General features: G+C 48.7%; 1 protein-coding gene across 2 annotated transcripts in view; it reads right to left on the bottom strand.

Annotated features, from left to right (window-relative positions):
• Positions 1 to 5,398: 5,398 nt before the first annotated feature.
• Positions 5,399 to 13,302, bottom strand: part of LACTBL1 (lactamase beta like 1) — a 46,922-nt gene continuing 39,018 nt past the window's right edge. For both annotated transcript variants that reach the window (XM_053281037.1, XM_053281039.1), the window contains exons 4-8: positions 10,872 to 10,981; positions 9,768 to 9,925; positions 8,505 to 8,752; positions 7,002 to 7,107; positions 5,399 to 6,718 (exon numbers count right to left, since the gene is read on the bottom strand). In XM_053281037.1, the coding sequence (XP_053137012.1) occupies positions 5,740 to 6,718; positions 7,002 to 7,107; positions 8,505 to 8,752; positions 9,768 to 9,925; positions 10,872 to 10,981 (1,601 nt within the window). In that variant the 3' untranslated portion in view covers positions 5,399 to 5,739. The remainder of the gene's footprint in view (positions 6,719 to 7,001; positions 7,108 to 8,504; positions 8,753 to 9,767; positions 9,926 to 10,871; positions 10,982 to 13,302) is intronic.

The following is a 13,302-nucleotide window of genomic DNA, read 5'->3' as shown; positions in this document are numbered from 1 at the left end:
GCAGCTTCCTAATCAGAGCTCCCCCCCCCCGCCTTCCAGCGCCCATGATAATCCTGCGATTGGAAATTGCATTCCCATCATATTATCTCCCAGCCCTTAATCCTCCCCAAAGCCCCGAGCCTGACATGCTCAGAACACCGGATTTGGCCTTGGACTACGATTTTCATTTGCACGTCCAAATGATGAAATGTCGAGATTCAGGTCATGGCTTCTGAGGTCCAGTGATGCCAAGTCTTGGTCCGCTCTCCAGGTGGTGCCAGCTAGAATCATCTCAGAGGCGGTTGGGTCAGCCAAAGGAAAGCCCTCCCTGAGCTAGAGAGGGGGCACCCCAAACAGCCAGGAGTTGGATTTTGGCACACACCCCCAGCCAAGAAGTGCAGAACTCTGGCTTTCATTTGAGCTCCCCAGGCCGCTCATTCGTGATCCATCCAGCCTGCGTGGATGGCCAGCAAATGATGAGCTCATGCTGGTTTGAGGATACAGTGGGAGAGAGTTCCCAGTCTGTTATGGGGGCAAAACTCTAACCCTTCAGAGCCGAAAAGTTAATTGGCTGTTAATTTGGAAATTCAGTCTGAGACCATTTCTTTTTGGAAATGAATACTGAGGCAGGCAATTCATCTGCAAGAGAGGGAGTGCAGCTTATGAGATTAGTGGTGTATTGGGAACTGAGGTTCAAGGAGGAAAGGAGACAGTGGCCACATTCCCACATAATGTGGAACCACAGTTGAATGGGCCTGCGGTTCCATGGACGTTACGTCCGAATGCGGGCAACTCTCTTCAAACTGAGGGTTCAGATTTGGAACTCCAAAAATTTTAATTAGGCTTTTAATTAGATTTATGGTTGTTGTTGTTTTAATGTTCGATGGGAAGGGGGAAGTTCTTGCATATGGCTCCCTTTGACTGGATGTTTTGCTGTGCCCTACAGGATACCACCTTAAGTGGCACAGCGGGGAAATGCTTGACTAACAATCAGAAGGTTGCCGGTTTGAATCCTTGCTGGTACTATATCGGGCAGCAGCGATATAGGAAGATGCTGAAAGGCATCATCTCCTACTGCATAGGAGGAGGCAATGGTAAACCCCTCCTGTATTCCAAAGAAAACCACAGGGCTCTGTGGGTGCCAGGAGTAGAAATCGACTAGCCAGCACACTTTCCCTTTCCCTGTTTCCTTGACTCTTTGGTATGTTGCTCACTCTTGATCAGAGTTGGAGGAGTGTGTGATATCATGTACCTAGGCATGAAAGAAAGGGTATGTTGAAAATGTTGTATTTTTCACCATGTCCGTATAATTCTTCCACATCAAGGACATGATGGCGGGAAGAAGGAGACAGTGCCCCCTGGTCCGCATCTTCACTTCTTGTCCCAGGGCCCACTTCAATCTTGCTACACCCCCAAGGGAGTCCAGGTTCAAACCCCCACGTCACCTCAAAGCTCACTGGACCAGGGACTCTCTCGCCCTACTTTGCAGGGTTGTTGTGAGGGTGTTGTTGTGAGGGTGATTGGATGGGAGAACCATATATGCCATGCGGAGTGCCTTAAAGAACGGAGAAGATAAGCATGCCATAAATCCATTGAAGATTATTTCCATGGGTATAACATCACTAGAGCCATCAACTCGAGGGAAGCAGAAGACCTTCATTTCCATATTCCTGCCCCAACACCAAACCGCCCGCTTGCCCATCCTGTGGAAATTAAGTCCTATAATCCAGATGGTGTTGAGTGTGCCACAGGAAAACATTTGGAATGGTCCAACTAGGTGGACCACCCCAGAGGGAGATGGTATGAGAACGTATTCTATTTCAAACAGAAAGAGATGCTGTATAAGGATATGATGAAATGGTGCACGTGGGGTGTTACGTTATATATACACGTCAGGGCACAACAGCACAGCATTTTAGAATTGGAAGGACTCTTGGAGGTCTTCTAGTCAGTGTTCCCTGTAACAGGGATTCCCAGATGTTGTGGACTACAATTCCCATCATCTCCAGCTGCAGTGGTCTTTGGGTGGGGATTATGGGAGTTGTAGTCAACTCGGGGAGTGAGCCTTCTCTGTGGTCACTCCTAGGCTGTGGAATGTGCTCCCTATAGACATACGTGGTCCAACATCTTTACTAGCCTTCAAAAGAGCCCTTAAGACATATTTTAACTTGGCAAAGAGGCACCTTTTAACGTGGTGATTCTCTTTATTTAGCAGGGGGAGAGTAACTGGCCCTATCCACTCCCAGCACAGGACCTCCAGTGACTGTTGTTGATGTCTGTCTTATGGTTTTTTAAAAAATATTATTATTATTGTGAGCCCTTTTGGGGGACAGGGAGCCATCTTATTTATTTATTATTTCTCTGTGTAATACCCTGAGCCATGTTTGGAAGGGCAGTATAGAAACTGAATGAATGAATGAATGAATGAATGAATGAATTTTTTAAAAAGCCAGGCTTTTAGTAATCTCTGAATGTTTTAAATTTTTGATTGCTGTTTAAATTTTTTAATAGCTGTAATTTCTGAATGTTGTTTTTTTTAAAAAAAAATAATAATAATTGAAAACTGTTTTAATAGTTTGTTTTCATAGTTTTAATAGTTGGTTTTGTTTGTCTTTGTTTTTGTGAACTGCCTGGAGCCTTTGGAGTCGGGCAGTCTATAAATTAACAGGACCAACATCTGGGAATCCCTGTTACAAGGAACACTGTTTCTAGTCCATCCCCCATGTGTATAAGACCAAGCGACCCTCCTTTCTTAAACTAATTAACACGGGGAACAATCGTCAGCAGGGTGTGCTCTGGCGCATAGAATCATCATGCCGGAAGGGACCCTTAAGGTCTTCTAGTCCAACCCCCAGCTCAGTGCAGGAAACTGCTGGAGCCTCCCTGTCGGAGGCCTAGCCAGACTCTGCTTGAAAACCTCTAGAAAAGGTGAGCCCACCAAACAAAGGCCTGGGGGAGCCTCCTGCTGCCGTAAGCCCCCACCACTACCGCAAGCCCCCCCTCCACTGCTGCCGTCGTGAGGCTAAACCGCCAATCTCTGCGAGTATTCTAACACAGGGATTCTCAACGTTGGGTCCCCAGATGTTATTGGACTTCAACTCCCATAATCCCCAACTGAAGGCCGCTGGGGCTGGGGATTATGGGAATTGATGTCTAATAACATCTGGGGACCCAACGTTGAGAATCCCGGTATCTAGCACACCCCTGTGAGTGGCCGGGGGACAGGCCTGAGCAGGACTCCCCCCACCCCGTGGTGGTGGTAGCGGCGGGCAGAGCGAGAACGGCTGCTGGGCAGACTGTCCGCTCAAGGGTCGGTGAGGCGGACAGGCATCCCAGTGGCCACCCTCCCGCTCTGCCCGCTGCCATGGGGGGAGGCCTGCTCAGGCTCACCCCCACCCCTGGCCACACACATAATGGCTAGAATACTTGCAAAAAATTGATGGTTTGGTTTCATGGGGGCGGCAGCAGTGGCGGGGGGGTGGGGCTCACAGCGGCAGTGGCGGGTTTGCGGTGGTGGTGTGGGGGGCCTTGCGCCAGACACCCAAATTACCTAGGTGCGCCACTGAGCTCACCACTGCATGAGGAAGTCTGTCTCACTTTCCGTTTCCCCCCTCCTCGCTTTGCTGTTCCTATCCCACACATTGCATGAGGCAGACGGTTCCACTGTCTAACAGCTCTTACAGTTCCGAGAGTCCTCCTGAATCTGCTGCCTTCTAATTTCAACCCATCGGATCTAGTCCAGCTCTGCTCCTTCTTCTCCGGGACAACACTTCAGTGTCGGGGAATCCCTGAGGAAGAGCCGACCGCAGTAGGGAAATGCGGTGAGCTCCAGAGCAGGGTCTGCCTATCTCGAGTCTTTCAGGGATGTCCCAGTTGGGTCGGGGGAGGAAATAGACACCAAAACGCCCACAGGGAGGCATTGTCATGGGTACGGTCTCGCCGTCAAAAGACGATGAGGTCTCATAGGACCAGGAGTGGATCTTGTGAGATCTTGTGATGGGATCTCACGAGACTTGCCCCAGGTGTCAGGGGCTATATAAGGGGCTGGCCAGTGATGAGGGACCAGTTCTGGAGGACGGCTTAGAGTGGAAGGAGCCGTGGGACTCTGGCTGAGCAGTGGGGGGTGCTAGCCTAGGGTGGAGCTGGTGAATTTTACAAGCCCTACCCATAAGTCTGAAAAGCTCTCCCGGAGAGAAGCTCTGAAGCCACCTCAAGCCCTTGGCTCAATGGAGAGTTGAGTGTAAGTCAAGTCAGTGTAATCACGACTAAGCTAGGTGGGCCAGTGGCCTGACTCAGGATACCATCAAATGAACTCTACAGCCCTGGGAGACTGCTGCTTCCAGGGAGGTGTCCAAGAGTGATTCCTAAGGATCGTGGCCCTTTGAGGACATGGACATCTGTTTGGGAACAGGGCTTTGGAGCCAGTTAGGTAATGGGCTGGGTTTTCTTTAACTACTTACAAAATAGGGGTGGAAGGACAAGCTGGTTGACGTCGGGGAGGGATACATTCCAGCAGGATCCTGTCCATAGCGAGAGCGGAAGTGTTTGGAGTCCGTGGTGACAGTCTGACTATTTTGAAATGTCACCCGGGACCTTGAGGCCGTGGCGGTGGAAAAGCAGAGTCTAAAGCAGGCCTGCTCAATGTTGGCCCTCCTGCAGATGTTGGCCTACACCTCCCATAATCCCTGGCTATTGGCCACTGTGGCTGGGGATTGTGGGAGTTGTAGTCCAAAACAGCTGGGTGTGTGTGTGTGAAGTTGAGCAGGCCTGATATAGAAACAAACGGCCTTTAAAAGATTGTCTGCCCAGTTCTCCCAAGCAATTCTGATCAAAGTTCTTTATTGGCAGGGTACGATATACAAGTGGTGCCAGAGACACTACACAGCCACATGCAACCTTTTCCTTCTGCCTTCCAGCATATGCATGCAAACACCCTTCCCTAAACAGAAACGGGATAAAAACACCGCCATCAATAAAGAATACCTCCTCTCATGTCTCCATGAAGATATGGCCCACCCATCTCTTCTCACTGCACTGGTGTGAGATTGTCCACAAGGACGCATACCTACAACTGAAAAGGCAACATGGCCATTCTTCTACAAATGGCACCTTGTAGGTCTGGATGTTCTCTCAGATCTTGTCCGTGGGTCTCAACCATTAGGTGCACTTCCCATCTGCCTTAACTGCTGTTAATAGCTATTTATCACAGTTAACAGTTGTTAATAGCCGTTAACTGCTGTTTATGTGCTAATAGAAGCAGAAGGAGATGGCAGCATTTCTCTCAACAGCATGGCGATCTCTTGCTGGCTGTTTGGAGTTCAGTTAGGTTGAATGAGGGACCCAACATCCTCTCTCTCTCTCTCTCTCTCTCTCTCTCTCTCTCTCTCTCTCTCTCTTTCTCCAAGACTGAAGACCGGCCCTAGATCAGAAGCTGCTCATGTTGAGAGCTTGGAACAGAGTACGTTCCAGCAAGATGCCCCCAGAAGCTGTCTTGATAGGAAGGAGAGCTGCCCAGGAGATGTCTGGGGCCTGCCTCATGGTTAGGTTGAGCTGTGCAAGGTCAGGAGGAGGTCTATGTGTCAGAACGGTTTTCAGTGGAACCAGCTCAGAGGACGTGGAGGAGTTAAGCCATGTGTGGGACGATGTTATGGGTTCCTCTGCCATCTTTCTCTTCTTTTCTGCAGCTCCAAGGCCTTGTGGGACAGCAGACCCCCTGAGGGTGGTCTCGGAGCAGAAGCGATCCATCCTGGAGTTGGCAAGTTAGCTGTAGAAGACTGGTTTGCGCTGGATGCGCAGGACGTTGTAAGTGTTCAGACCCGGGGCATCAAAGCCAGGGGACAAGCCCTTGCGGTCAATAGGGTAGAAGTTAAAAAGCTGTCCATCCTGGGTCTCTAGGGAAACGGAGGCAGAGCCTAAGCGCAAGGTGCACGGGAACTCCTTGTCAAAGACCACCTGGAAAACACGGTCCTCGAGGTGATGCAGATGTATGGTCCGATAGTTCTCGGGGATCAGCTCCTCGATGTGCGGCCCGAACTGTTGCATGACGAGGACCCCGTTGGCACCAACCTTGATCTCGTAGAACGTCAGGTTGGAGTACGTGTAGTAGCCAACGTAAGGGGTGGGGCTCGGAGGAGGATTGAGGCTCTTCTCTGCTTCACGGAAGGCGGTCTCCATGGCGGGGATCAGGTACTCGTATGTCTGTGCAACAATATCTCCCCCTTGGGGGCGGGGCCCGGCCATCAGCACAATGAAACTCAAGCGAAGCTTGGGGACCAATGAGAAGGTGGCTGAGTAGCCGTCCAGGTCGCCATCCTTCCTGATGATGTCGTAGCCCAGCTGTTCGTTGATCTCCCAAGGCGTGCCGGTCTTGTTGGCAAAGTACTCGCTGGAGCACTTGAAGAGGGGCGTCAACATGGTCTTCACCGTGTCGGGCTCCAGGAGGCGTCGGTGGTAGGTGCCCAAGAAGACCATGGCCAACTTGGCAAGGTCGGCAGCTGTCGAGTACATCTGGCCAGAAGGCCTGTACCAGCCCAGGTCGTAGAGGGGAGCAAGTTGCCCGCTGCCGTAGAAGCCGACGGCCATCTGGGAACGGATGGGAGGTGTGATATCAAAACCAGTGTCCTCCATCCCCAGTCGGTCAAGGATGTTCTCAGAGACCCAGCGCTGGTACTCGCCCTCGGCGGCATGCTCTGCCAGCACATGCGCCATGAGTGAGAAAGCCAAGTTGCTGTAGTGGCACCTGGAAGAAAGAGCAAAGAGGAACACATTGGTGACCCACTTGGATGGCATCACCTGGCCTCTCCAAGATCGGGCTGATGGCGACTCCTGCCTGCAGCCTTGGAGAAACCTCTCCCAGCCTGGGCGGACAATATGGAGCTAGATGGACCAAGGGTCTGACTTTGTAGAAGGCAGCTTCCTATGTTCCTAACTTTCAAGGAAGCATGTTATTGTATTAGCAGCCTGTAGGGATGCAGTTGCCTTCTAACAAGGACTTCTTGCTTGCCCCAAAGATGTGTGCCTACCTGGTTCCCGGGTCAGCCACCAGAACATCATCCTTCAGCAGGGCCAGGGCTTCTTGGGTAGTCCCTTTCCACAGTAGGCTGGTAGAGCGCAGGCGCCGGGGTAAACCTGCAGCGTCAAGGACATGGATAGTGAAAGCACATGCTTCGGTATCCGTGCCTCTCTTTGCATCACTGAAATGTTGTAGGCAGTGGTGGTATTCTGGGGTCTGAATAAATGAATCTTGATTCCAGCACAGACATACAACATACACATTTCCAAATGAAGTATCACCCCCCTAAATAAACCTTATACATAGTGTGGTCTAGGGATATACACAAAACCGGTTTCCCTGGCTCGGTTCGAATCAGAACCCGATTCGAACTGGACCGGGCATGTTCGGGTTGGCCCCCTTGAGTGGGGGTTCTGGCTCCGCATGAATTTGAGCTGGTTTTGCTCAGGTTCGAGCGCCGCCTGCCGCCTCGGTGGCCACGGGGGGGGGGTTTGCTGTGGCATGGTGTGTGTGTGTGTGTGTGTGTGTGGCAGCTCCCCCTCCCCCACCAGCCTCCCCTCGAGTCTTCCAGGGCCATTTCAGCCCTCTGTGTGCACACGGCGACCTTTTTTTTTTTTTTTTTTTGCCACCATGCATGCACATGGGCCATTTGCATGACCCCCCCCCCCCGGCTGCTGTTGCCACTGGCAGTAAGTATTTCATTATTTATAGTATTTTGACACCACTTGCCACCCTTGAACTGGGACAAAACTGGCCCGAGACGCCCGGTTCGAGTGTGAACTGGTTCAATATCAAACTGGTTTGCACTTCCCTAGCGAGGTCGTTCTCATGACCAGCCCTACTCAGTAGGACAATGGATGTCTGGATAGGGCTGGTCATGAGAAGCCTTGGAGAACCCACCCAGAGGGGGCAAGTTGTTTATTATTATTATTATTATTATTATTAACAACAACAACAACAACATTGACAATAAAATTTAGCCATCCCAGGTCGTTGGGAAGGACTCGATGTCTGGATAAAACAAACCAGTCAATAACACCTGTCTGACTGTGTAAATAAATAGTAGTAGTAGTAGTAGTAGTAGTAGTAGTAGTAGTAGTAGTAGTATATTTTTTTACCCTAAAAAGGGTTCACAAACCCTCCGAACGGGCTGGGGTGTGTGTGTTGGTCCGGAGTCAAGCCTAACTGGGGTGGTTTGGCTCAACACCGATCCTTCAAACTGAACCAGTTCAACTCTTTCCTCCCCCAACCTTGATCTTCGCCAATCCATGATCGCCGATGGGGCACAGGCACAGCTCTCCAACCCTGCCTGAGCACTGATCCAGTCCTGTTCTGTGAACAGCTTGATAGAGTTGCTGCACAACTCTAGGATTTCTTGTCTCACTCTACGAGACTTGCGTGGCGACTTCCCAATTGCGATGGGGTCGGCTGTATCCCGGTGGGCCCTCCTGTGCGAGTGGCACCCAGCTCTGCCCACTAGGGGCGCTAGCCCTGCCTCCTCCCAGTGCCTCACCTGAGAGCTGGCTGGCCATTCTGCGCAGGGTCACGGGCGATGGCTTGAGGGGCAATGAGCCCTTCTCCAGGAAGATCAGTCCATCCGCTGAGTACCTCTGCTCCGACTCCTTGAGCCTCCCCAGGGGGTTTTTGATGGTGAAGCTCTGGGCATACCGCTCTAGCGGGTCATCAAGTGACGTCACCTTCCCTTCCTCCCACAGTTTGTAGAGCATGATGGTGGGGAAGATCTTGGAGACGCTCGCAATCCTGCCATACACACGACACAAGATCTGTCAGAGCTATTCAAGACATGTTGCTCTCTCTAGAGATGTCTTGTTTTCCGAGATGAGATGTCTTGGACCCGAGGGGATTGTTCACACAATTTCCATAGCTGAGATCAGGAGGGAGGGAACTGAGCTGAGTCCTCCAGGATCCCACAATGCACCATGTGGTGCACCATGTGATCAATGGAGAGGCAGCCCTCAGTAGAGCAACAGTGCCCCTTTCTCTCTTGTTCTCTCTAGAAATGCCCCGTTTCCCTAAACGAGATGTCTCAGACACTAGCATATTCTTCTGGTTCACATGTAGAAACAGCGGGCAGTTGTAGGGAAGGTGGGATTTTACCTTCCTGCTCCCAGAAGACCAGAGTCTGTTCATCGCTCTACCACCTGTGTGTCCACATGGACAATAGGAGTGATCTCCATAGCTGAGATCAGGAGTGGGGGAAACTGAGCGGAGTCCTCCAGTATCCCACAATGCACCACATGAACAGCGGAGAGGCTGCTGTCCTAAGAAAGGCCCCCTAATCATTCAGTATTGAGCAGAAAAACACATTTTTGAATGTGTATGCATCTCCAATGTATGAGATATTTCAAAGCGGGGGTGGTGGTGGTGATGGATCATGAGGTTGTTTGCCCAACCAAATGTGGATCCTACCTTCCTACTCCCAGATGACCAGAGCCAAGATGACAGAACCAAGGGAAAGTGCTTGACTCCAAGCCAGAAGACTGCCCCTTTAAATCTCTCTGCATTCCAAGCAAGGAGGCGGAGCCCAGGAGGGCTTGTCTCAGTTGGGAGATATTTAAGGGCTCGGTCTAATTCTCTGGCCTTTGCAGGGAAACGTTGCTCACTGGGAGCTATCCAGGGTGCTGAAACCCTGCTTTGCCTTATGGGTTCCTGATTTCAGAACCGTGCTGCTCTTGCAATGGGAGATGGCGGCAGATGGGACTATGGGCCACCCCACATACCTAACCAATTCACTTGGAGGGAGCTGCAGACTCACCTGTAAATGGTGTATTCGTTGGGAATGCCAGAGAAAGGGTCTGAGCCATTGCGTTTCCCAAAGTTGCCCGTCCACAGTACAGTGTCGTTGTAGATGACGATAGCTGAGAGAGCTGGCAGGCCAGGGCTGTGGATTTTGTGGCGAAGGAGTGTGTCCACCTGCGAGAGGTTCAAGAGTGAGAAGAAGAGGCGAAAAGGTGATGGATCATGCAGTCACAGCCAGCAGAGCTGGTTGGTCCAGGGCTGTGACACTGCCTGTTATGCCTGACTCCAAGGAATTGTGGATAGATTAGGAGTAATGTCCATGTTTGTCTGCTGGCTTGATCTGCCTAGAGGGAAGGTGGCTCCATTCATAGGGACATAGGAAGCTGCCATATACTGAGTCAGACCATAGGTCTATCTAGCTCAGTATTGTTGACCCAGACTGGCAGCAGCTTCTCCAAGGTTGCAGGCAGGAATCTCTCTCAGCCCTATCTTGGAGTTGCCGCCAGGGAGGGAACTTGAAACCTTCTGCTCTTCCCAGAGTGCCTCCTTCCTCTAACGGGAATATCTCCCAGTGCTCACACATCAAGTCTCCCATTCATATATAACCAGTGTGGACCCTGCTTAGCTAAGGGGACAAGTCATGCTTGCTACCACAAGATCAGTTCTCCTCTCCTTTCGAACTCAAGGTTGGCACAAAATAATAGTAATAATTTATTTAGCTTTCAGAACATTCTAAGTGCTTTATAGAGATGTGCACAAATTGAATTGATTTGAATTTCAACAGAAATGGGCTGATTCGATTCTAATTTGAATCAAATTGGCCTATTTTGGCACCCTTTTTGACCAATCAGGGCTCCTGAATGGATTGTCAAAGGTGCCAGAAGGTCCCATATCTGTCGAATCAATTCAAGTCTATTCGAATTTGAATCTGGCTGGTTCAATTCGAATTAAATAACCCCGTTTAGCGGTGATTCAATATGAATCAAATAATGCCTTTCTGCTCCCACACCACACAAGCCTCCTCTGGGCTCTGCTGCTCGTACGCTCGCACAAGCTGTTGCCTGAAGAGGACCTTTCCCTAGGCCACCCACCACACTCCAACAGCCTCATCATAACACACCTTTTCCAGAGCATCCTTCAGGATTGGGATGGGGTGATCCAGAGGCACCGGGTCTGGGTAACGGGGGCACATCTGCACCGCTTCTGGCTTTATTTCTGTCACTGATGGGCCTGGGAATAAATCCAGAGTCAAGTGGGTCAAAGGACAATATTTTAAGCAGAAATTAGTCTGGGAAAGTGGCACATTGGCACAGGTGCCCACTGTCAGGAAATCTGATTTGAAATACAGGGCCTCAGTGCAGGGAGATTTCCTTTGTAGATATTTCCCCCGCCCCCAACTCAGATCTTCCCTTTCACTGCAGTTGTATCATGTCAGCATCGTGAAGAGGCTCCTTACACATAGCTATCAAGAGCCTTTCTTTTGCCACTAATTGTGTTGCCAATGGCAATTGTTTTTTCTTTTTTAAAAAAACCACCTGAGTGCTTTTAAAACTTCATATTGAGTTAAACTAATGTGTCTAGACAGGAAACTCCGTTCTATGGAGTCAGATCCTTGGTCTATCTGTCTCAGTGGTGTCGACACTGACTGGGTTTCCTCTCCTACCTAATAATCATAAATTTTCTTGCCTCCTACCTAACCTAATAGTAATAATAATATTTCCTCTCCTCCTACCTAATAATAATAATAATAATAATAATAATAATAATAATAAAATTTCAATTACAAAGATCTACAAATTGAAATTGAAAGGCTGTGACAGAAAAAGACCAAAATAATCCCAGTGGTAGTTGGCACCCTAGGTGCAATTCCAAAACAACTTGAAGAGCACCTCAACACCATAGGGGCCACAGAAATCACCATCAGCCAACCATAAAAAACAGCTTTAGCGGGAGCAGCCTACATTTTGCGGTGATACCTATAACAACAACAACACTGATAACAAAATTCTGGCATCCCAGGTCCTTGGGAAGGCCTCGATGTCTGAATAAAACAAACCAGTCAATAACACCTGTCTGACTGTGCAAACAAGAAATAATAATAATAATAATAATAATAATAATAATAATAATACAGCCTATATTCTGCGATGATATCTATAACAATTGACAATAAAATTCTGGCATCCCAGGTCCTTGGGAAGGACTCGATGTCTGGATAAAACAAACCAGTCAATAACACCTGTCTGACTGTATAAACAAGAAATAATAATAAGAAGAAGAAGAGGAAGAGGAAGAGGAAGAGGAAGAAGAAGAAGAAGAAGAAGAAGAAGAAGAAGAAGAAGAAGAAGAAGAAGAAGAAGGAGAATGGCAACTTGAAGAAAGAAACGGGGTTTAATACTGGCTGCACAAGAACAGGCACTAAGAACAAATGCAATAAGAGCAAAAGTCGAAAAGTCAACAACAAACAGCAAGTGCTGCCTTTGTAAAGAAGCAGATGAAACCGTGGACCACTTAATCAGCTGTTGTAAAAAGATCGCACAGACTGACTACAAACAAAGGCATGACAAGGTAGCAGGGATGAAACACTGGAACATCTGCAAAAACAACAACAACAACAAACAAACTACCTGTAGCCCCAAAATTGGTGGGACCATAAAATTGAAAAGGTTGTAGAAAACGAAGATGCAAAAATATTATGGGACTTCCGACTACAAACAGACAAACATCTGCCACACAATACACCAGATATAACTGTAGTCTAGAAGAAAGAAAAACAAGTTAAAATAACTGACATAGCAATACCAGGGGATGGCAGAATAAAAGAAAAAGAAATAGAAAAAAATCACAAAATACAAAGATCTACAAATTGAAATTGAAAGGCTGTGGCAGAAGAAGACCCAAATAATCCCAGTGGTAATTGATGCCCTGGGTGCATTTCCAAAAGACCTTGAAGAGCACCTCAACACCATCGGGGCCACAGAAATCACCATCAGCCAATTACAAAAAGCAACTTTACTGGGAACAGCTGATATTCTGCGACAATTTCTATAACAGCAACAACATTGACAATAAAATTCAACTATCCCAGGTCCTTGGGAAGGACTCGATATCTGGATAAAACAAACCAGTCAATATCACCTGTCTGACTGTGTAAACAACAACAACAACAACAACAACAACAACAATAATACCTGGGATGGTTGAATTTCATAATAATAATTTGTTTGCTGCCCAATAGCAAACTGGCTGGCTCACAACCACACAACAATAAAGACACCCAATTAATGCACAGAACACAAAACAAATTGCAATAGAAAATACAATACGAAACATTGTTTTAAAAAAAAAGTTTTAAAAGGCCTGAGTGGTCTTTACCTGGTGTCTAAATAAACAATGCCAGGTGCCACCCCCGAGAAGGCCCTCCCCCTAACAGTCACCTGCTGTACCTCATTTGGCAGAGGCACTCAGAGCAGGACCTCTGAAGAAGATCTTATGGTTCAAGTTGGGATTTATGGGGCAAGGGTTTTTTTTGCTAACACACAACTGAGGAT

Source organism: Hemicordylus capensis, chromosome 16 (assembly GCF_027244095.1).
Source record: "Hemicordylus capensis ecotype Gifberg chromosome 16, rHemCap1.1.pri, whole genome shotgun sequence".
Classification (NCBI taxonomy): Eukaryota; Metazoa; Chordata; class Lepidosauria; order Squamata; family Cordylidae; genus Hemicordylus; species Hemicordylus capensis.
This window is presented reverse-complemented; position numbering and strand designations above follow the sequence as displayed.